At 42.0% G+C, this 21,211-nt stretch overlaps 1 protein-coding gene across 1 annotated transcript in view; it reads right to left on the reverse strand.

Annotated features, from left to right (window-relative positions):
* The window catches only part of PRTG (protogenin), a 110,801-nt gene extending 90,102 nt beyond the window's left edge, over positions 1–20,699 (reverse strand). Inside the window, exons 1-2 of the mRNA XM_044277081.1 lie at positions 20,624–20,699; positions 11,519–11,821 (exon numbers count right to left, since the gene is read on the reverse strand). Of these exons, the coding sequence (XP_044133016.1) occupies positions 11,519–11,821; positions 20,624–20,693 (373 nt within the window). The 5' untranslated portion in view covers positions 20,694–20,699. The remainder of the gene's footprint in view (positions 1–11,518; positions 11,822–20,623) is intronic.
* Positions 20,700–21,211: the final 512 nt, after the last annotated feature.

Genomic DNA, 21,211 nt, shown 5'->3' on the forward strand with positions numbered 1-21,211 from the left:
TCCACTTAGTGCCGCAAGCCCAGCAGAGCGAGCATAGGCCATCAATCAATCAGATTGGCAGTGGTCCAAAACAGCGCAATCCTAACAATCAACTGTTATGATGTAGCTCCAGTGTCGGAGTACTGGACAGAGCTGGTAACTGCATCGCTGCTCTCATTCTCTTAGCTGTTATCAGCTCCATCCACTATAACTATAACGGACGGAGCTACTACAAAACAGCTGATCGTCGGGGGTGTGGGGTGTTAGAGCCCATCGATTAGATATTGTTGGCCTATCCTGAAGATAGTCATATATCAAGATTCAAGACAACCCCTTTAAGCTAATGATCATTGATGCCAGAGTTGTTTTATTATAGACTAGCCGAAGGACCCTGCTTTACACTGGTATACTTAATCTATTTCATTTAATGTTTGTATGTCGTTAAAAGATATTGACAGTATCCACTATAACAGTGACCTCCACAGCCCCCCACCCCTTAACACTGCCCCCTGCCCCCACAGTGCCCCGTCTCCTTAAAATGGGACCTCCACAGCAGCCCACCCCCTTAACTTTGACCTCTACAGCAATCTTCCCCTTAACACGGACCTCCATAGTACTTTTAAACAGCTTACTCTCAGACAGCAGCACTGTGCTGTCTGAGTGTGAGCTGCAGGGAGAAAGTGACCCTCTCTCCCACCCCTGCACAGCTGACAGAAGTTGATTTTTACCTTCATTTTTTAAATCCCCATCGGCTACTAGGGGGTATGGACTAACCGAATCGGGGACGTGGTTTAGTGGGACCTGGGGGTGGGGTTTTAAGTCTGTCTTTTAAGGGTGGCCTTAATGGCCAACCTACCTGCCCCCTGAACTGTGACCTCCACAGCACTCCGCTCCCTTGACAGTGTCATCCACAGCGCCCTTCCCCTTTAAAGCTGACCTGCAGCAGTGAAGAAAAATGGCTGGGTTGTTATGGAAACCTGGTGTAAAAGGGTCCTGTGACCGTGTGTATGGCAGTTTGGATATGAGGAGAAAGACCTGCAGGCTTCTATTGGCTAATGTAGGTCATGTGATGTGCCGTATTTTCATTTTTTGGGAATATCTTAGGAACAGTATGTCCTAGAGAGCTGAGACCAGATCTAAAACCTTCCCGGACACCTGATGTACCTGTGTGCTAAATTTCGTGATTGTAAATTCGACGGTCCGGATTCCTTTAGCGGACATACATACACACACACACACATGCGCTCAGCTTTATATATTAGATCTAACCTTCCAGGAGCCTGAGGAAATAAAGCTTACTTTACCTTCCCGAGCCCCATCCAATCCCCTGCTGCCCACCCTGTTCCCTTCTTTGGGCTGCAGTTGTGGTGTTTTAGCTTCCAGCAGTGACACCCCATATACCATGGCATCCAATCCTTTGCCTCAGCAGTGAATTTCTTGAGTGCAGTAAAATTAGTTATTCTGATTGCCAGATTTGAAGCTGGGAAGGAATTATTTTTCCATGAGATAAGGAAAATTGGTTTGTACTGCATGTTTATTTCTGGATCAATGTTGCAGGATAACAGGCTGACCTGGATGGATGTCTTTTTTCAGCCTTACAAACTATGTTAAATTCTTTGTACATGGTACAAACCTATCACCGTGCAAATGCAGTGCAATCTGCAGGCAGCATGTTATAGAGCAGATGGAGCTGAGCAGACTGATATATAGTTTTATGAGAAAAAAATTCAGTAAAACTAGTTTTTTTGCTAATTTAAACCTCTGTTCTTTTTATGTATCAGTCATGCAGAGTGGTGACTGTGATGCATAAAAGTGCAGAGGTTTAAATGAATAAATCACAGGTTTTACTAAATATTTTCCATGGAACTATATATGAATCCCCTCAGCTCCTCCTGCTCTATAACATGCTGCCTGCAGATTGCACTGCATTTTCATGGTGACAGGTTCCCTTTAATCGTGTTTGTCACATTAAAGTTATTGCTCACATTTCACAATATGCCAAAAATGTTTGATTCTCAGTATTCTGACTGTTGTCACCCCTAGCCAAGAGCTAGAAAAAGTGTCAGCAGCAGTTGGAAAGTACCACACTACCTTACCTGCCTTCAGCTCACATTAATGTATTGTTGGCACAATAGGCCGACAATCTAAGGTGTATGGGGCGCTGACAGAATGTTGGGGGAGAGAAGGATTGGGCAGGTCTAATTTTTTAATCTGATCCGTTTTTTTTTCATCTGATCGCCTCTAGGAGTGTTGGGCAGCGGCTTTCTCCTCTCTCCCCATTTAAAATACATACACACTCAGCCAACCAGAACCTGTATGTGTATGGGGGAGTCGGGAGAGATAGCTGTCGGCCAAACAAGCATTCCTCTGACAACTATGGAAGGGGTATGGACACCTTAATGCAAGAATATAGCAATCATGCTTTCAGTTAAGAATATCCTAGTAATCCTGTTTGTATAACATCTCAGATAGCATACCTTGAAATCCCAGGAAATGTGATATGTACCTAAGCACACATTCTTCCTATTCACTTGAACAATGACACTATCAGGATGATCAACAAAAAAGATTTATATTAACTCAGCACAGGACTCTTTTGTTTGCTCTTGATAGAAGCCATAATTACTTAGATTATTAGGAAAACAGAGTATATTAGATGCAAAATCCCTGCTTGCAATCTTCAGTGATAGAATCAGACGTAACTTAAAGGGGTTGTGCTGCCAGTAATCCTTAGGGCTGTATTACACCAACAGATTATCTGACCAATTTCTGTCCAATCAGACCAATAGTTGGTGTGTGTAACATAAGATCTGTGTGTGTAAACGGCCACTTGACCAACGATTGGTCAGAAAATCTGTCAGGTAATCTATTGGTGTAATACAGCCCTTAGGGTAGGTCATCAATATCTGATCGGTAGAGGTCTGACTGCTGGCACCCCCACTGATCAGCTGTTAGAAGAGGAGGCAGCGCTTGTGTGAGTGCTGCTTTCTCTTCAAGATTACACTGTGAGGATAGGTCATCAGTATTAAAATGTCAGAAAACCCTTTTAAGCCTCACTGAAGACATGAAATTGTGTGGACCTCATTTACTCATCGGGGCTCTAATACAGTCTAGGCCGATGGTACGTCATGTTTTGCTCTTTATAATAGGTGGTTAGCACTTTATTTTACACTAAGCCGTTCTGGCATTTATTTAGCCTTCTGTATTATAGTGCACAAGCTGTGCAGGAAGTACTCATTACATTTTATTGAAATATCCATCCAATAGGTCAACAGGAAAAATTACGTCTTGTAAATACTAATTGGGGACGTCTGTATCACATGCACTGCAACTAGTGGATTGCTTTGACAGGAATCCATTTTCCTTACCCTGTGTCCAGGTTAACAGTATTGATGTTCACATACTCAATACTCCCTCATCCTCTATAACCCTCTATAATTTACACAACCACCAAAGGTCAGCCAAAATTGCAAGCTTGATTGCACAGAGTGATCAAATCTCATCATAATAATGTAGGTATATGGGAAGAGTCAGACCAGAGATTGGCCTGTTTGGTTATTTGTATAACAAAATACAGAAGAATAATTTATGATATTAGTTTTATTTCCTATCTATTCAATTTCTTAGGCCGCCCTATGAAGAAATCATACTGGTCAATTGGTGATTGTGATGTTTGTTTTCCATCAGAATGATGACTGGGGGTTTCCTCTTCTCAGCGGGCAGTGTCTGGTGATGGCTCTGGCAACATCCAAGCACTTGTCAGCTACAAGTATCATAAAAGTCACTACAGACGGCACTTGCATTTCAGGACAATGGCACGGACAATGCGGTATTTAGATATGCACATTAGATTTCTAACAAGGACAAAAGATGGTACATTGTACAATTACTGCTGGGATTTGTTGGTTTCCGGTAACTACTCTGAAGGCCATACTCTGGATATATATATACAGGTAATTGACCAGAGCGATATACACTGCTCTGATCTAAAACTACCTTATACAGTGATCCCTCAAGATACAATGGCCTCAGGATACAATATTTTCAACATACAATGGTCTTTTCTGACCCATCGTAAGTTGAAACTAGACTCAACATACAATGTCTCAGATCCGACCAATCATGGCCACTTCTCTGGTAAAATAACTGTATTAGTTGCTGGTTTGCAGCTATTCCTGACTGTTATATGTAAGGATTCGGTTTATCTGTCTTAGTTATCTGCTTATTTTACTTAATTCTTCATTTTCTCTTATCTTCGATGACATTTTGGGGCTTTGGAACCGATTACTCAACTTACAATGGTTTCAACATACAATGGTCGTCCTGGAACCAATTAATATTGTAACTTGAGGGACCACTGTACTGCAAAACACTTGGCTTTCCTTGACTCACCTTCCTGAAATGGTCCTGATGAATCTAAGACTTGCTTTCTATTGTCACGTGTAAATCCTTGCATAAAGAAATGGCCTGTCTCTTTGAGTGATTTCTATTACAATTGGAAAGAAAGTGCCACAGTTTCCTTTTAGAAAGCAGAGAGGAATCAAACCACTTGAGAGACACGTATTCAAAGAAAAGCTAGCAACAATGATATAGCTTTTCATGTCATCCAACCCTTTCTACTGTTCAATCACAGTATTAGCACTATTACCATATCTACCACACAGAGATTATTTGTAGCACAGCAACCATGGCCACTTTAGTAACTGTATGGATGTAAAGTACACGATTCAAATGCAGAAAAAGGCACAAAACAATGAGAAAAGCACAATGTAACCACAATGTAGATATTTATACAATAAGTAATAAATATATATATATATATATATATATATATATAAAAAAATGGCAGCACACAAATAATAGCAATAAGTGAGTGCAGCGCCCTATGGGAATAAGCGATTACCCACCATATAAAACACCAAAGAAAGGGCAGCACTCCAAAAATAGAAAAATAAAAACCTTTCATTCACCCATGTGGTACAGCAATGTTTCAGCTCAACATTAGAGCCTTTCTCTGGTATTATATATATATATATATAGATACACAGACACACACAATATATATAATATATATTTATTAATGTTCGCCAATAGCGTTATAGAGTAATATTTATTTTTTATGCCTTGTAATGCAGGTTTATTATGTTACATATAACAGTATAGCTACATGTAGCTTGTGCTGTCTGAAGTATATATATATATATATATATATAATTTATATGGTAATGTTATAAAGTTTATGTTTTATGTCTGGGAATGCATATTTATTATGTTACATATAACGCTATATCTACTTGTAGCTTATGCTGCCTCAAGCACAACATCAACGTAAGAAGCAGCCAAAACATACCCTAAAAAATCATAGAGGTCTGTCTATGAATAGCAAATGATTTAACCAGGATATTACCATAAAGGGGATGAACAGAGACATTTATTAAAAAGTATTCCGTGAATGGGAACCACTTCTCTCTTGGTCATAAATTATTCTCCATTCTGCACAATAGGCACAGCTGCAGGATGGAACACATGACAACAGACTTTGAGATAGAAACCATTATATAACAGTCATGGGGTGCAAACAAAAGACATAAAGTGAATACCTCCATCAGCTAGGTATTAAGAAGCCATGGAGGTGGCCAGCTCAGAGGGTTACTCCTTCCATATCTGTGCTGTCCAGCATCTTCTATAGGAATGCTTCAGGCATAGCCTCTCTGCTGAAAATAGCAACTGACCACAATACACCTATACAATATTAGAAGCCACGAAGAATTTTCATGTCTCTACAAAAATATGAAAGCTCTTTGAAGAAGATAAAGGAACCCTGACATGGCCTCCGATACCCTATTGAAGTCATTTGAAGGAAAAGATACCAAGCTCACAAAATGGTGCTGTTTATACAGGGGCGTTCCTATTTTGGTCCACTGGACAGTCTACATACTGTCTACATATGTTACACACAGTCGTCGTGTGATTTTATTAAACCTGTGCCCTGATGCTTTTTGATTACAGAAGAACAGAAAACAAAACGGAGATGTGACCAAAGCCTTAATGTCTACAAAAGAATGGTTACATTTGTCTCATATCCCAAAAACTCTGATACTATTTGATGAAAACAGATGGGGAATAAACCAAGGGAGCGTGTTATGAATTCAAAATGAAATACAAATCACTCGCAATTATCAGATTACTGCCACTCATAACTTCACTGGTGTCTCCCAGAAGAAGCATGGAGAATGGATAAAGGCACTTCAACTGCATGACTAAATAGAGAAGTCTAGGGAGAGTCTGCTGATGGACCTGCTGGGAACAGGAGATAAGGTTCTAAGGGACACCAGAAAAAGAGGTCTGCCTGCTTTCCAATCTGTGCATTCCTACAGAACAATTCCTGGCAATCACTCTTTGCAGAGGACAGACATGAAAGAATTGGCCAAAGAATCAGGGTCATCTGCCCTTTATCAGGAGGGTAAGCCGCGCCCTGGCCAGTTTCTAACCTTTTAACCCAGTGAAGCCTTCATTTGCACAGACATAATGACATTCCGGTATGGAGTGCAACCTCCAGTTTCCACTTCTTAAACTCTAGAAACCTGGTCCTGATCTACTTGTGTGTTCAGCCCCTAAAACCAAAGCTCTTCACATCTCCAAATGCAAAACTCTACATTGTGATTCTGAAGGTAATGGCAATCTTACTTGTCAATGCTTTGGTCAGGAACTGAAAAAGAACATCCTTGCCCCCTGCTGCTGCCACTGGCTAAGATAGCACTTGCTCTTTGACTAGAAAGAATGCCCATTTAATGCCTATTCTCCACCTATTTAATATGTATAGCTCTCCCAAAATACACCAGAAAAGTCATCTGGGTTTCCACAAGCTCACATTAAAAAACCCCAAACAAACGGTGGCTAAATCTTTGCATTCACTTCTAAATATCTAAGCATTGTCTGTGCTATTAATTCTGTTACACACAGTTTGTGGTAAAAGAAGAGCTTTAGGAATTAGAAGATTTGCTTGAATTTCCCTGGTGAAAGAGAAGCAGACCATCTGCATTTTATTAGCTTATAGCTTAGTTGGGAAAAATGTTGCATGACAAAAAATAAATAATCTGGTGGTAAGTATATGAATATCACAAAAAGGGGCACATGCTGATAAAGCAATCACTGCCGTCCGCAATTTTTTTTTAGAAGGATTTGTGCCAGGATAAATTTGACCCCAACTCCAATAGGCGTGTGTATTTGTCTAGAAGATGTTCATTTAAGACGTTCAGCTCTATTGCAGATGTCTCTAGGCGACTCTGAAGAGAAGTTTACATGGGGCAAACAAAATGAAAAATGCCTTAAGCCTGAGTACACACTGCCCCTTTTCTCCTATTAACTATTCTATCCCCTGTGAAAAAAGGCTTTGGGATATTCTCAGAGCTACCCACTGATGTCTCTATTAGGAAAGTGATTAACAATGTATTTGATATTCAAAGCAGTGTGTTAATTCCATAGAGCGCCCCAATGCTAAAGCATGTATCTGCTTACACGCAGTGGTGCCCAGCACTATACATATACTGTGGGAGCGTCTAGACTCATTAAGCCATCATCATTTCAGGAGAAACCAGGACAACCCATGCGGTCTAAAGACTAGATTGCTACTTTACCTGACAGACCCCGTGCCACCGCTCCGGTTCTCCAGGCCGGACTCTGTTTAACTGGCTGCAGGGGTGACGTCACATTGACACCATGTGACAACTGCAGTCCATGGCCTCTTCAGTGCACCGCTGAAGTCACTGATTGGCGCAGCAGTCACGTGTTGTTGATGTGATGCTCCGCTGCAGCCAGGTAAACAGAGCCTAGCCAGAAGAACCAGAGCAGCAGAAGCTGGAGCAGACTTCAACTAAAACTTATACCAGTTTCTGGTGTAAGTTATAGTAAAGCCCCACCCTTTAATTGCCACTCTAGAAAAGTGTCAAGAAGCTCAAAATTCACAAATTATGACCCAAATCTGGATTAGTAAATGTCCCCCATCATATATCACAGTGGGCTGACCTGTATTGCCCTACATTTTTTTCAAGTTGAACATAGACCATCAACTTAAGAGTTAATTATCCAATGTTGCTGCCACATGTTCAGTTTTTTTTAATTTATTTTTTTATACAAAATCATAAAACTTCTCATCTCTTTTTTTAAGCCACTCCTGGTTTCGGCTTCTAGAACTGCATCAATAAACCTGAATGTTTGGCAGTAAGGAGTCTTATAGGACCAGACCTCTGCCCCTTGTGTCACCAGTTGGGGGTTAGCTATCCTATAAGTCAAAGTTTGTCCTATTAAACAGGCCTTGAGATATAACTTAGGGCTGGCTATAATCCAAATATTTTTATATTCTGTAACAATTCAAGGTGCCTCCAAATCCATATTTTTAGTTCTTCAATTCAGGTGAATTGTGGAGGGAAAGAGAGAGAGAGAAAGCCGGGAGGAGAGGGAAAGAGACTTTCAATTCAGATTAATCAGCTTTTGAGCAATTCACTCATCTCTAATCATGAATTATGCCTCAAGGTCTATTTAAAAGGTTGATCATTGACTTATCTGACAGCTACCTTCCAACCAGTGTAACATGTTTCCATTATTTTTTTGGAAAGAGCCACACTGTCACATTGAGTGATATTCTGTATCTTGATTATTCAATACGATCTGCAGCTTAATGGACACGATATTGTCCATCCTACTGAAAGTCTTAGACTAGATGACACTTCAGAAATGGACATGTCATATTCATAACTAACGCATTTGAAGTACGGTAAGTGTATGGACCAAAATGTAAAGTACTGGAGAATCCTACTTGAGTAACCACCAGTTGTAGATATGGGTGGGTGCTGTCGTGCCATGTTTCCCTTTATTATGGAGTGAGGGGGGCTGCTGGCAACCGTCCTGAGCACATTTTGGCTCGTAGCAGCAATGACCTCAGCAGCCATTAACAAACAGCGGTATTGATTTAACAGACTTTAAGCACATGATGGCTCATTCACCATAAATTTTCATCAAGACAACTCCTTTCTATATGCCCTATTAGGACACGAGTGTCACAAAAGGGTACCCCCATGCAGGACCCTCCATCTATTAGCCATAGGAGAAAGCAGCTAACAAAGACCTCCTTTCATTTGACCAATGCACAAAGGAGATGTATAGCTGATCCAAGGCTCAAATTGTCTAATACTTGATATAGCCAAATGGATCTGGGGGGTGCAGCCATAATGCTGGATTAGTAGATGCATTAATGTCCAGCAAGCCATGAGAGTGGATTATAGTAAGTCAATCTAAATAAGACACATTTAGCTGAGAATGCACAATGGCACGAAGACATGTACTCATGTCATAGGTAGGAGGCACCGTCGAGAGAATTGCTTGTCTTCGATTTACCCCCCTTTCTGTTTATAGCTAACAATAATAGGGGATGTGAAAAGAGAGATGTTATCTGGTACAAATATGAAATGCTAGGCAAAAAGCTCGCCTTGGAAACACAGCCTAATGGGAAAATCAATTGGTTCACAGGCTAGCTTTTACAACCGCAGATAAATGTTTAATCCTTAAGGGTACTCTATACACAGGTGTCAAACAGAAGACCCATTATGCTTCAAAAAACTGAATGGAGGGGATGATATGTGGCATATCACACATGCTTTGGACTGGAAGGCCAAGCAATTAGCGAAAGCAACAGTTCCAACATACAGTAGATACGAGGAAAACGCAGTGTTTAAAGACAGACGTATGGATCAATGTAGCGTTTATACCATTGTAACATATTGGTTCCTTCTACTTCAATACATTTAGGAAAGGGATGGCCTGAGAGCCGGGAAGACGACACATGGCCCTGATGTGATCCTACTACAAAGTGAGTGTGATTATTCAAAGGTGTCTGCAGTCACGTCTGCACCCCCTGGACTTGCCTCTAATGTATTAGGCATGTTCGTTTCCCTTCCCCTAGTCAATTGATAGACTCTGGTGTGAAATAAATTAATCAGACAGCCCTTGATGTGTACTCACACGTCTTATTAAAAAATAATACCTGTTCAATGCTGAAATAAAGGATGCATTTTACACACCTGACCTGCCTCACATATATTAAATATGCATGTAGTGCCTCTTTTCATTTCCGTTAAATGTCTTAACCCTCATATGTTCCCAAATCTGAGATATTCTAAATACGATCATCTTCTTGAATTGATCAAAAGCAAAGGTTGACAGTTACCATGGTAACACCCGGCAGAGGTTTGAGGCCCTTTATAAATATTCTTATTTCATCCATACCCTTAAAGGGGTTGCCCCAGTGTTTAGTACTGATGACTTCTCCTCAAGAAAAGTCATCTGTATCTGATTGTGGGGGTTCGACTTCCGGCACCCCTGCTGATCAGTTGTTTGAAGAGAGCGCAGTGATCACGGAGGCCAGTGACATTCATCAGACACATGGTCTAGGTGCAGCTCAGTCCCATTCAAGTGAATGGGGCTGAACTGTAATACCAAGCACAGCCGCTATCTAACAGGTGGTGTACTTTTTTAAGCTGTGAGAAGGCTGCGGATCTCCCTAGAGCGCTGAGGCCTCTTCAAACAGCTGATCAGCAGTTGTGTCACGTGTCGGACCACCGCCGACACAGTATTAAACACTCGGCCAACCCCTTTAATTTAAACTGAAGGGAGTCACAAAGACCAAGGGGGAGATTTCATTGAAATTCTGTCTCAGCTTGCGGTAGAAAACCATAGATGTACACGTCTTGCTCCATATCTATGTATTTTAGACACTTTGGGGGAGATTTAGCGAAACTGGAGTAAAAGAAAACTGATTGTGCAGGCAGTGTATATTGATGACCTATCCTCAGGATAGGTCATCCATATCTGATAGGTGGGGGGTCCAACACTTGGCACCCCTGCTGATCAGCTGTTTGAACAGGAGGCGGCATTCATGCACTGCACGTCGTCTACCTTGGTGTAATTACAAGTGCTTGTTCCATTAAAGTGAATAGATCGAGTCCTTGTAATAAAACTGCGGCACCAAGACTTCCAAAGCGACAGGCATTGTAACGAAGAGGAAGTAGTGCTGATCAATATATCTTGCACAATGCCTGCACAACCCCTTTAATTGCCCATTGCAACCAAGCAGATTCAACTTTTTTTTTTTCCAAAGGAGTTTTAAAAAATAGAATGCTATGATTGGTTGCTATGGGCAACTACATTAGTATTCCTTTACACCAGTTTTGATGAATCTCCCCCTTTATTGTTAATGGCTAACCAAAATGCTGGTGCAAAATATTGGTCTATAGTAAGCTAACCAAGCGCGGTCTAAAGAGTGTCTAACACGTCTAGAAAGCTGCGCCAAATCAATCGCACAGTGTGAGCCACTGCAATCAATCTGGCGCATCTTCTGCCTGCTTGGTCTAGTCTGAAGCGTAATTTAAGACATTAATAATAAATCTCCCCAATGTCTTCACTTTAATTTAATTTGTGTGAATGCAGTTGCATTGTTCTACTAAGTCTATAATAAACCTTGCTTGAAACTAAACACCAAACTTACTTGCTAATGAAAGATGAGCCTTTTGACTTAAGATGGTACCATATTTGTTCAGAGCCAAGCACTGGTAAAATCCTTCATCGGACTGCTCTCCTCTTCTGCCCTCCACCTCCTGGATGTACAAGGAGCCATTGTGTAACGTTGAGATTCGTTCACTCTCGGAAATCTTTGCTCCATTTTTCAGCCATGTGATTGTGACCGGAGGTTCCCCTTGAGCCAAGCAATCTAATATTGCTGAATCTTTCCGAATAACGACTACATCCACAGGTTCTTTCACAAACAACAGGTCGCTGACACACCAAGATCCTGGGTGAAAAGAAATGACACTGGTCAGAAGAAAACAAAGGGAGCAAGCAGAAGAAATTCAGCCACTATGAAGCAAATGTCTTCAAAAAGTGCAACGCTCTGCAGTGAATCAGGATGTCGGGATGGTTCCTACTAGGGATGAGTTCGGGAAATCTTTTTTTACAGTAGAAATGAATTTTTTACGTTATTACCCGAAGTCTCGCGAGTAATAACTTTGGCTCATCTGAGCCAATGCATTCTAATACTGTATGGAGCGCTCGCTCTGTACAGTATTCTAACAAAGTTTTGTGCAATTCGCTCTTCCCTATTTGCTACCAAAGTGGAACTTACAATGTACACATTGGTCAATGCCAATCAGAATAAAGCAATTTTGGGGATAGTGGAAAACAGTAAATGTTGCGTCTAAAATATTTAACAGTAAAGAGACAATCAAGGCTCTCTGCGGGAATTAAAGGGGTTTTCTGTGACCTAAAAAAGATAAAAGACCATAAAACGTGGTTACCTTACCGCTGATTACCTGCTCCTATACTGCCATTCTCCACAATCTCCTTGTTAAGAATCCAGTGCTATGATGTGTACCACCTTGATGGGCGTCATTGAGCTGTTATTATTATTGCATTTTAGACAATTATTTTAAAAAAAGGACCCCTTTTTAATAAAAAATGTATCAAAAAATTTCAAATACGCTGCATAAATGTAATAAACCTTATGACCACACAAAGCGAATTGTCACTTGTAGCATTCACGTACCACCGGTCCGCAAGAAACAGATCCACAAAAAATCTGGATGACTTCCGTGTGCGGAATGGAACAGCTGGCCCCTAATAGAACAGTACTATCCTTGTCCGTATTGCGTACAATAATAGGACATGTTCTATTTTTTTGCGTAACGGACATACGGAAATGAAATGCACACGGAGTAACTTGACCCATTGAAATGAATGTTCCGCATACGGTCTTCAAAAAAATGGAATGGACACGGAAAGAAAATATGTTCGTGTGCATGAGCCCTAAGGGAGAGTACACATCTCCATTTCATTTCATTCATTCATCTGTCTTTCTAAAGAAAAAAAAACTGATCACAGACAGAAATGGCTCTAAAGGATGCCAAATGTGCATAACTGATGCAACAGGATCCGTTTTTTTTACAGGATCAGAACAGAAAATTAAACGGAGATGTGAACTCTCCCTTAGGACTCATGTACATGACCGCAAAAAATACGGTTGACGTCCATGTGCATTCCGTATTTTGCAGAACAGAACACCTGGCCCATAATAGAATAGTACTATCCTTGTCTGTAATGCGGACAATAATAGGACATGTTCTATTTTTTGCGGAACGGACAGGTGAACATACGGAAACGTAATGCACATGGAGTAAATTCCGTTGTTTTTGCGGACCCTTTGAAATGAATGGTTCTGCATATGCTCCGCAAAAAAAACAGAATGGACTTGGGAAAAAATATGTTTGTGCGCATGAGCCCTTATTCACACAAAACAGGTAGATATCTGTGACTCCCCCATTCATCTGAATATGGAGTGCACAAATCCATGCACTAGCTGGCAACATAACCCCATTCAGATAAGGCCTCATGCACACGACCGTTGTTCGGATCTGCATGGCTTGGGTGCGAACCCATTCACTTCAATGGGGCCGCAAAACTCAGTGTGCTGTCCGCATCAGTTGCACCGTTCTTTGGCCCCGCAAAAAAAATATAGCATGCCTGTTTCTTGTCCGTTTTGCGGACAAGAATAGGCATGTCTACAATGGGCTGCCCGTTCCGTTCCGCAAATTGCAGTACAAATACTGATGAGACATACTGATCAAATACTGACAATCTGAAAGTGGCCTATTGGCGGTTTTAGAAAACGCCACAGATTTTCAGACAGTTTTGTAAACTGCAGTTCCGTTTTCCCTCCAAAAAACGTTATGTGTGAAACCAGCCAAAGGTTTTCATGTATCCTAAATAAGGAAAGAAATTGCCCTTTCTGCCAATAAAAAACAATCAGTCGCTAAATGTGGACTGATTTTCGATAAAACAATTCTGATACTGAGATCCTATATGTGCACCGATTCAGGCTGTAAACTGTAAATGAACCCAGTGTGTCACAAAGAGAAAACCTTCTTGGCTTTCTACAAACGCTCTCATATTTATTCAGCAAACACTCGTAAACCGGGACACTTTCAAGAAAATGACAAGTCACAATGTGAGGTTTCACCGTCATTAACAGGAGGTAAAGCTGTTTGCTAATTTTACAAGCTTGTCGTAGAGATCCTAAACCAGGAAAGTCATAAAAGTTTGATTTTACAAGAAATCATTAACATCCCTGCCTCTTCATAAACAAGCAGGTTCTTTACCCGGGGGACATTTAGTACTTCCACACCCATGGTGGTTGAGTTTGAATCCATAACTGCACTCCTGTCGCACCTCATACCTTTTATTGGAGGGCCTGAGTTATTCTTAGCATCTAGGTGAATGGTAGACCGATTGTTTCTCCTCTGCTGAATATTATTCAGGCCTAGGCCCGAAAGTGTTTAGGGTCTGTTAACGCTCCGCACTTTTTATGTCGCCTCCACTGTTATACTATGAGATTGCTGCTCCGCACTTTTTCTGTTACTTGCACTGTTATACTATAAGATTGCTGCTCCGCGCTTTTTATGTCGCCTGCACTGTTATACTATGAGATTGCTGCTCCGCACTTTTTCTGTTACTTGCACTGTTATACTATAAGATTGCTGCTCCGCGCTTTTTATGTCGCCTGCACTGTTATACTATGAGATTGCTGCTCCGCACTTTTTATGTCGCTTGCACTATTATACTATGAGATTGCTGCTCCGCACTTTTTATGTCGCCTGCACTGTTATACTATGAGATTGCTGTTCCGCACTTTTTCTGTCACTTGCACTGTTAGGGTACTTTCACACTAGCGTTTTTCTTTTCCGGCGCTGAGTTCCGTCCTAGGGGCTCAAATCCGGAAAAGAACTGATCAGTTTAATACTAATGCATTCTGAATAGAGAGTCCGTCCCTCAGGATGCATCAGGATGTCTTCTGTTCAGTCTTTTTGACTGATCAGGCTTTTCAGAAAAACGTAGCATGCAGTATTTTTACCTCCGGCCAAAAATCCTGAACACTTTGACTGAACGCCGGATCCGGCCTTTTTCCCATTGACTTGCATTAACGCCGGATCCGGCGCCGTGTGTTCAGTCAAAACGGATCCGGCTTTTGCATGTTAAACCCGAAAAATAGGAAAAAAAAGTTAAAGTCCATAAATGGCGGATCCGTTTTTTCCAATGCATTTTTCCATTGTGATCGAAAGCCTGATCAGGATTCAAATGTAATCAGTTTTCACATGTTTTTCCGGATCCGGCGGGCAGTTCCGGTGTCGGAATTGAACGCCGGATTCAAACAACGCTAGTGTGAAAGTAGCCTTATACTATGAGATTGCTGCTCCGCACTTTTTATGTCGCCTGCACTGTTATACTATGAGATTGCTGCTCCGCACTTTTTATGTCAATTGCACTGTTGTACTATGAGATTGCTGCTCCGCACTTTTTATGTCACTTGCACTGTTATACTATAAGATTGCTGCTCCGCACTTTTTATGTCACTTGCACTGTTATACTATAAGATTGCTGCTCCGCACTTTTTATGTCGCCTGCACTGTTATACTATGAGATTGCTGCTCCGCACTTTTTCTGTCACTTGCACTGTTATACTATGAGATTGCTGCTCCACGCTTTTTATGTCGCCTGCACTGTTATACTATGAGATTGCTGCTCCGCACTTTTTATGTCGCCTGCACTGTTATACTATGAGATTGCTGCCCTGCACTTTTTATGTCACTTGCACTGTTATACTATAAGATTGCTGCTCCGCACTTTTTATGTCGCCTGCACTGTTATACTATGAGATTGCTGCTCCGCACTTTTTCTGTCACTTGCACTGTTATACTATGAGATTGCTGCTCCACGCTTTTTATGTCGCCTGCACTGTTATACTATAAGATTGCTGCTCCGCACTTTTTATGTCGCCTGCACTGTTATACTATAAGATTGCTGCTCCGCACTTTTTATGTCGCCTGCACTGTTATACTATGAGATTGCTGCTCCGCACTTTTTCTGTCACTTGCACTGTTATACTATGAGATTGCTGCTCCACGCTTTTTATGTCGCCTACACTGTTATACTATGAGATTGCTGCTCCGCACTTTTTATGTCGCCTGCACTGTTATACTATGAGATTGGTGCTCTGCACTTTTAATGTCGCTTGCACTATTATACTTTGAGATTGCTGCCCTGCACTTTTTATGTCGCCTGCACTGTTATACTATGAGATTGCTGCTCCGCGCTTTTTATGTCGCCTGCACTGTTATTCTATGAGATTGCTGCTCTGCACTTTTTATGTCGCTTGCACTATTATACTATGAGATTGCTGCCCTGCACTTGTCTATGTCACTTGCACTGTTATACTATGAGATTGCTGCCCTGCACTTTTTATGTCGCCTGCACTGTTATACTATGAGATTGCTGCTCCGCACTTTTTATGTCGCCTGCACTGTTATACTATAAGATTGATGCTCCGCACTTTTTATGTCGCCTGCACTGTTATACTATGAGATTGCTGCTCTGCACTTGTCTATGTCACTTGCACTGTTATACTATGAGATTGCTGCCCTGCACTTTTTATGTCGCCTGCACTGTTATACTATGAGATTGCTGCTCTGCACTTGTCTATGTCACTTGCACTGTTATACTATGAGATTGCTGCTCTGCACTTGTCTATGTCACTTGCACTGTTATACTATGAGATTGCTGCTCTGCACTTTTTATGTCGCGTGCACTATTATACTATGAGATTGCTGCCCTGCACTTTTTATGTCGCCTGCACTGTTATACTATGAGATTGCTGCTCCGCACTTTTTATGTCGCCTGCACTGTTATACTATGAGATTGCTGCTCTGCACTTGTCTATGTCACTTGCACTGTTATACTATGAGATTGCTGCCCTGCACTTTTTATGTCGCCTGCACTGTTATACTATGAGATTGCTGCTCTGCACTTTTTATGTCGCGTGCACTATTATACTATGAGATTGCTGCCCTGCACTTTTTATGTCGCCTGCACTGTTATACTATGAGATTGCTGCTCTGCACTTTTTATGTCACATGCACTGTTATACCATAAGATTGCTGCTCCCCACTTTATATGTCGCTTGGACTGTAGTACTATGAGATTGCTGCTCCGCACTTCCCAACTTGCTTGATTTCACAGATTTTTTAACATTTTACCAGAAGCATTTAAATGAAGGACAAAGCAGCTTCCTAATATTGGTGACTCGTGCTGCTAGATCTCAGTGGGAGAGGGATTAGGGAACCTTTATTTCCACGTTTGTGTATTGCCAACTGTTACAGAAATGCGGAACTAATTGGCTGCTTACTGTCTCATGCAGTGGGGATTACTTAATTACCCAATACACATTTTTGGAGGGGAACAGGTCTCTCTCAAGGAAGGAACATGCCTTCTTTAACACAACAATCCTGGTTTCACCATTCATCACAGGACCAGAGATAAAAAGAAGCCAGAGTCCCAGCCTAAAGACACAACCTCTGTGCAAGCCACTTTATCAGTCCCTTTAATCTCTGCTCTGCTTTTAAGGACATTAAGGTGACATATAGAAATAGTTTGGGACTCCCCATCAACAACTGGTTTTTCAGATCAGGCTTAGCATAGGTGGACTCTGTTATCTGATACATTACACATCATGAGCTGTTTCACTGTTGGCCCAAAAGTGTGAAATTCATCACATACAACCTTTATCTGATCTCAGGTCTCAATAATGGCACACTGATCTGCTGGACAATACACATCCCTATGAGCCGGGACATCAACATTTTCTCTACAAGCTCAAGTGTTAATTGCTATGATGCAAAGCTAATGTAAGGCATGCGGCGACCGATGTGTAAACCCAGTGATTACCTAATATACAATTCAATATACACAAAATAAATATCACAAAGCACCAAAGACTGAGTGCCAAGACACCATAAAGGGCTCAGGATCAGTCACACTGGCATCAGTAAGGGGTATGGCCACATGTTCTGGATTTCTGATGCGGTTTTTGAAGCCAAAACCAGGAGCAGATTTAAAAAAAAAAGTTGTATCATTTCTCTCCTTTTATGATCCACTTTTGAGTTTGGCTTCCAAGACTGCATAAAAAAACCTGAACGTGTAGCCGTACCGTCAAATGATTATCAGAGCGGTCACATGCTCATAGTGATAACTGAGCTGGACATTAAAAAAACCTTCCTATAGGAAAACATGAATGATCTCCATGACATGGATGGAGGTTTATAGTTCTGCTTGCTGGTTGTAAACAGAAGTTTTACCAGACTAGAAGAAGACTGTGACAATCCCATCATGTAAATGGACACAATGTCCTGTGGGGATTATCTTTACCTTCTGGCTACACTACTGTGAGCGCGCTGAAGCAAACTATGCTGCCACGCTACTCCGTCACTTCATTCTGCACATATCAACAACAAATGGAAACTGCTTCAGTAATAATGTATAGAATGTTTATAGGGTTATCCTTTCTGTAATGATATACTAGATACAGAAAAACGTACAATCATCAGCTGAGAAATAAACTTCATCTTTATGGGTATGGGTGACAAACACTTGCATGGTTCTGCAAACATTGAGGTGGAATAGGAAGCCACCAGAGAAAATCCATTCTAAACAATCAGGATTGTATTGGGAGAGGTAGACAGCGTTTTGTGTGAAGGACGTGTAACGGTCCTTCTGACTTTTCTTCTTCTATTGTATTCCAGCCCTTTAACCAGGGGTCTACAAAACATCATCATAACAGTTATCAACCTATTTGTCGGTGCGGCCACCTTAAGCTGATCGAAGGCATCAATGGCAACATCTGTATTTGCAAAACCACCTTAAGCTGCTTACAGGCATCAATGGCGACACATGTATCTGGTACGACCACCTTAAAATGCTCCCAGGCAATAATAGCAAAGCCTGTCCCGGTACAACCAAATAGAACTGATGGACCACCTTAAATTGCTTACGAGCCTCAATGACAACATCTGTAGAACCACCTTAAATTGCTTACGAGCCTCAATGACAACATCTGTAGAACCACCTTAAATTGCTTACGAGCCTCAATGACAACATCTGTAGAACCACCTTAAATTGCTTAAGAGCCTCAATGACAACATCTGTAGAACCACCTTAAATTGCTTACGAGCCTCAATGACACCATCTGTAGAACCACCTTAAATTGCTTCCAAGCCTCAATGACAACATCTGTAGAACCACCTTAAATTGCTTACGAGCCTCAATGACACCATCTGTAGAACCACCTTAAATTGCTTCCAAGCCTCAATGACAACATCTGTAGAACCACCTTAAATTGCTTACGAGCCTCAATGACAACATCTGTAGAACCACCTTAAATTACTTACGAGCCTCAATGACAACATCTGTAGAACCACCTTAAATTGCTTACGAGCCTCAATGACAACATCTGTAGAACCACCTTAAATTGCTTACGAGCCTCAATGACAACATCTGTAGAACCACCTTAAATTGCTTACGAGCCTCAATGACGACATCTGTAGAACCACCTTAAATTGCTTACGAGCCTCAATGACGACATCTGTAGAACCACCTTAAATTGCTTACGAGCCTCAATGACGACATCTGTAGAACCACCTTAAATTGCTTACGAGCCTCAATGACGACATCTGTAGAACCACCTTAAATTGCTTACGAGCCTCAATGACAACATCTGTAAAACCACCTTAAATTGCTTACGAGCCTCAATGACAACATCTGAAGAACCACCTTAAATTGCTCATGTGCATTAATGCCACCTTCTGTATCTAGGTACAGAAAGTCAGAAACGCAGCGCTCACTTGCGTATCGTATCCGGGGCACGGATGTGGCAAGGACAAGGCCGACATACACTGTGCAAAAAGTAAGAGGATCCAGCTTCTGATAAAACAATATCCTTTATTTCATGCAGTGCAAGAAAAGTGCAAAATCAAGGCGTTTTGGATCTGCTTACTCATGATATGATATAGGATCGTTAACTTGGGATCCGAAACGCGTTGATTTTGCACTTGCCTTGCACTGTATGGATTTTACCGCCTCAAATAAAGGATATTGTTTTAGCAGAAGCTGGATCCTCTTACTATTGGCACACCTTCTGTATATGTATGAGCCCCTTACACTGGCATCAATGGCAACATTTGTATTTGAAAAACCACCTTAAGCCGCCACTTACTGGCATCAATGGTGACACAGGACCACCTTAAAATGCTCCCAGGCATCAATGGCTAAGCCTGTGAACTTAAATGGCATCCGTGGGAATGCTGGGACCACCTTAAATTGCTTAAAAGCCTCAATGGCAACATCTGTATATCCACCTTAAGCTACTAACGGGCATCGATGCCAACCTCTGGATCAGTTTGACCCCCTGAAATGCCATATGTGCCTCTCTGGTGGAGCTTGTCCGCTGTAAATCCCATTATAAGTACACAGGGTCTGAGAGGAACTTCCATCCCCTGCAGGATATTGAGAACTTTAGAGGTAACATCAGGACTTGAGGGACTTCTCTGCCCACAGCAATACATGGCCATGTGACTGGCACCCCGGGCATGCAGAGGAGAGACCTATCTAAGGTGGGTACTCCCAGGTAGAGCTATGTGAGGGGCACATACAGAACAGCGAGCCCCTGGTGCTCCTCGCCGCAGCAAAGTTTAGTCAGAAATGCCTATGCGCTCACCTGGAAAGCTGACCAGCGCTGCCCACAGCAGCAGTGCCCTCCGGGCCATCCTCCCGCAACTCGCTGCCATCACCGGGGACGGGCACACATGCCTAGCTCCTCTCTGTGTCTGTAGCCCGCACTAAGCGCTTCTCAGAGCCCTACAGGACTTTTTTTCCTAGCGCTCCTGCGCAGGCACACGAGGTGGAAGAAGGCGGAGGGAGAGTGCACAGAGGTGGGGGGCGCTGGACACGGGGAAACCTTGAGTGGCCGGCACTACATAATAGTGCATCCTCTTGTGAGGTGGGGGGGAGGGGAGCTCAGGCATGTGGAGAGAGTGTGTGTCACACAACTGGGCTCTGTCTGCGGGGTCAGGGGGCTGGGGTGTCACTGTGTGCCTGCAGCTGACGTGCCCGTCCCCCATCATTAAGGGCTGTCCTGTGGTGCCCTGAAATGCCCCTCTGTCTGAGGAGCTGCCTGCACCACAGTAAAGCATGTTAGGTACCATGTAATGATGATATTTTTGGGCTTCTCCTTCAGATACAATTATTACTTTACTGGCATTAGGGAACATTGGGAGGCCCTGCGTAGATCTGTGTAATCTATGGC

The sequence above is a fragment of the Bufo gargarizans genome, chromosome 2 (assembly GCF_014858855.1).
Source record: "Bufo gargarizans isolate SCDJY-AF-19 chromosome 2, ASM1485885v1, whole genome shotgun sequence".
In the NCBI taxonomy this organism is placed as follows: Eukaryota; Metazoa; Chordata; class Amphibia; order Anura; family Bufonidae; genus Bufo; species Bufo gargarizans.